The sequence below is a fragment of the Aplysia californica genome, unplaced genomic scaffold (genome assembly GCF_000002075.1).
Source record: "Aplysia californica isolate F4 #8 unplaced genomic scaffold, AplCal3.0 scaffold00397, whole genome shotgun sequence".
Lineage (NCBI taxonomy): Eukaryota > Metazoa > Mollusca > Gastropoda > Aplysiida > Aplysiidae > Aplysia > Aplysia californica.
Window position 1 is genome coordinate 753078 of NW_004797667.1, and position 4046 is coordinate 757123.

At 43.8% G+C, this 4046-nt stretch overlaps 1 protein-coding gene across 1 annotated transcript in view; it reads left to right on the forward strand.

Annotated features, from left to right (window-relative positions):
- NOS (nitric oxide synthase) overlaps positions 1–4046 on the forward strand; it is a gene marked incomplete at its 3' end in the record, with an annotated part of 74111 nt that overhangs the window by 64522 nt on the left and 5543 nt on the right. Inside the window, 1 exon segment of the mRNA NM_001204541.1 lies at positions 2197–2358. Coding sequence (NP_001191470.1) covers positions 2197–2358 — 162 coding nt within the window.

A 4046-nucleotide genomic window follows, 5' to 3' on the forward strand; every position in this document is an offset into this window, starting at 1 on the left:
AGATAGATAGATAGATAGATAGATAGATAGATAGATAGATAGATAGATAGATAGAAACATCGATAGATAGATAGACAGAGAGAACCATTGACAGATCGATCGACAATCCAGGGGTTTTTTGTTTGTTGTTATGTGTTTGTTTTTGTTTTGAATCTTTTTTGGTTATCGATTGGTTTGCCTTTGTTCGTTTCGGTTGGGGGGAGTGTTTGTTTGTTTGTTTGTTTGTTTATTAGTTTTGGATTTTTTTTGGGCGGCTTAGTTAGTTTTGTTCTGTTTATCCTAGGACGATTGTAATGATTGGGTTTTTTCCGCTAAGGGTGGTTGGAGGGTGCCTCTTGTAGCGCCAGTTTCTTTACACCCCCTCTGTTGTTTCTTTCTGTCTGTCTTACTTTTTTCCTAGTATTTAATGACCGTTATCGTGTCGCTGTGCGTCTCTTTACTCAAACAAAACAAAACAAACAAAACCAATTGTTTTTGCACCGTTTGCTCAAGGGAGGACGTAACAGTTTGCCTTCCCGCTGTGGGCTCAAAAAATGTCATTTCGCTTCCTGCAGGGAAATAATGATTTATTCAGGATCTCTGGGTGGGTGGGTGGGTGGCGGGTGCTCTGGTGTGGTTTGCTCCTTCTTTCCTATCAAACATCTCTGGTCCTGATCTTTCCTCCTTCTCTTTTGTGTTTGTTACTCTCTTCTAACACCTCTAATCTCCGGCACTTTATGACCTTATTGTTTTGCAAGTGCCGTAAAACTCTTAATAAAACTTTTTCAAAAAGGAACTCTGATTTTCTCAGCTGGGAAGTCACAAGTAGCTTTGGTGGACACCGATAAACTGTGATGTAACAGCCGGACTCCAAAATAACGTCCTAAGAAGAGGGTTTGTGTGTGGTATGGGGGAGGGGAGGGAGGAAAGTTTGTGTGTGGTGTGGGGGAGGGGAGGGAGGAGGGTTTGTGTGTGGTATGGGGGAGGGGAGGGGAAGGAGGAGGGTTTGTGGTGTCAATCTATCGTCCCCTCGTCAGATATCATCGTGTGGGAGGTTGTGGGCCATGTACAAACACGATGAGCTGGTGTGGCATTTGCTTTGACATGTGAGGTCTGCCTCTTGCCCGTTTTCTCTGTGTCTTCTATATTCTGTACTTTGGACGAAGTGCACGGACACCCCCGGGGTGGTGCCACTGACTGAACTGTCTTTAGGCCATTCTAAAAAGGGGGTGGGGGGCATTTCTCGTTCTTATGCACAGTAGAATTGTAAATGGGCTGATCCAACTATGTCATGCTCATAACTGTGCCTGAACTGCAACAGGGAACTGCTGCTTTTTCTTTCCTCGTCCTTACTATCGTCATTTTTTCCTCTACTTCTTTTGTATGTTTGTCACTCTCTTGTGACCCGCTATTTCCGGGGTGCCTTGATAGTCAAAGCAGACTTTGTGCTGTTGAAGCTAGAGAGGTGAGCAGAGTAAGTCTGATTCCCTGTAAAGACTTCTCTGTTGACATCCACCCCTTGGCGCTCATATGACCTTATGCAGTTGTGAGCGCCGTAAAACCTGTACTAAAACAAACAAGAAGTGCCCGGCGTAAAGATGATGTATTGAAGATGATCTTCTGAATAACAATAAACGTGATAAAAAACAACTCTGATGTCATAATGGCAGCATCAATAATAGTAATAATAATCATAATGATTATGATATTGAAGGTAAAAACAACAACAATGATAATTATAATAAAAGTAATGATCATCATCATCATCTTCATTACGGTCCACATCTGCAACAAATATCGGCAATCATTGTTCTCCATTCATTTCTTTGCTCGTAAACTCTAAACAAAAGCCACATTATTCTGATATTCCCCGTCAACCATCTGTTTAGTACTCCAAGTAGTATTATTTTTTTTTTTTTTTGGGGGGGGGGGGGTTTGGGGGGGGGAGGAGCGAGGAGAGAGTTATAAAGCTTTCTATCTATTTGGCTCATTCCTGTTGGGAGTTGAACGTTAAATTTGAAAGTTGCGCCTCTTGAATAACTTCACAGTGTTGAAAGAGGGGTAAAACCTGCACTGTTTCTTTGGCAATTCTATTTTCCTACATTCTGTACCCCCCTTCCAGGAACATCACACCAGCCCACCACAAGCGATGGACGCCTGTATCTTTCACAATTCTATTGTCCTATATTCTATCCCAACCACACCCCCCCCCCCAGGAACAACACACCAGCCCACCACAAGCGATGGACAGAGATCCAGTCCAGCATCGAGGCTCAGGGAAACTACGAGCTGACCACACCGGAGCTCACGTACGGCGCCAAGCTAGCCTGGAGGAACGCCCCGAGGTGTATTGGACGCATCCAGTGGTCCAAGTTACAGGTCAGTGGTTTATATGTACCATACAGTGGTCCAAATTACAGGTCAGTGGTTTATATGTACCATCCAGTGGTCCAAATTACAGGTCAGTGGTTTATATGTACCATCCAGTGGTCCAAATTACAGATCAGTTTTGTCTCTGTTTCCTTACAGTGGTCGAAATTACTGGTCAATGGTTTATGTGTCTAGCAGTGTTGATCTATACAGTGGTCGAAATTATAGGTCAGTGGTTTCTCTATGTACCAGTGGTCGAAATTATATGTCAGTGGTTTCTCTGTATGTACCATACAGTGGTCGAAATTACAGATGAGTAGTGTCTCTGTATGTACCATGCAGTTGTTGAAATTACAGGTCAGGGGTTTCTCTATGTACCAGTACTGGTCCAGACGGTGATCAAAATGACAGGTCAGAATTATTAGGGGGGCAAAATCCTATAGGCCAAAACGCATCTGTTCCAAATCATAATGTATCCTTGACGGCTGAGGTTACTTATGTTCCCAAACATTCCCCGCCTAACTTCCTCACCACGTCACACCGGTATATCGACACTCTGTTCTGTGAGTCGGGCCATTTGGGATAGATGACGATATGTCCCAAAAGCTACAACCTCTTCCCACTTGATGTGACACTAATCCTAGTCTTTTAAAAGGCATATTTGGAGAATAAAACCAGCTGCAATAGTTGGTCGCTTTTTAAGGACAAGCGGCTAACCCAGAATTTGGAGGGTTTCCAGAAATCTTGACCTACACCAAAAGTGGACATTACCCTACCTATAGGAGAAGTTTGGTTTCATTGGTGTGTATATTTGTTTGGTTATAGAGAAAACTCGTCATGTCTTTTAAAGAAACTGAACAAGGGGCAAAACCTTTACCTTCGATTTTCTCAAAACAGAAAGCAACCAATTGTCACCCCCATTTTATTCTTCCGATACAAAAGAGCGCAAAGCTTCTGTCACAATAAATAGGCGGAGGGAAGTGACCAAAGGGATTTGCTGTAGGAAGGTTCAAGTACACGTCAATTCTTTCTCCACGATACCGGAAACGTGGAATTGGTAGGCAGCGGAAGGTTATCAACGGGATATTGAACTATTCATCAACGGTCGTAGTAAATTCCGTCCCAACGACGCGGGTCGTTCCCTACCCCCCAGACCGGGTTTGATATTAACGGAATCTCGCCAGGTCTCGCCAGGTCTTGCCAGATCTCGTCTTTTGTCTCGTCTTTTGTCTGGTCGAGGTGACGCTGATCAACCACACAGTCGGCGTACGGGGCACCTGGTTTCCGCTTCCGGTGTGTAACTGCGGGAAAAGGTGACGGCGCGGGCGTTTGTGTTTGTTTGTGTGGCTTTCCCTTTCTTTTCTTTTTTCTTCTTCTTCTTTTTGTTTTGTTTTGTTTTGTTTGGGGGTTTGGGGGGTTGGGGGGGGTCTTTTACTTCTTTTCTTCTCTTGTCTTTTTACTTCTTATTTTTCGGCGTCCAAGATTGGGCGCGTCTGTTTAGCACGTGATCGGAATCTAGGTGGTCTGGCATTTTCTTGTTCGTTACAGTTGATCTGGTGCGTCCTTGTGGTATGTCTGCTTGCCATTGGTTCACGTTCCCCTTCCTTGTAGGGTGCGGTTTTGTTTGTTTGTTTCCTTGTTTGTTTGTTTGTTTGTTTGTTTGTTTGTTTCCTTGTTTGTTTGTTTGTTTGTTTGTT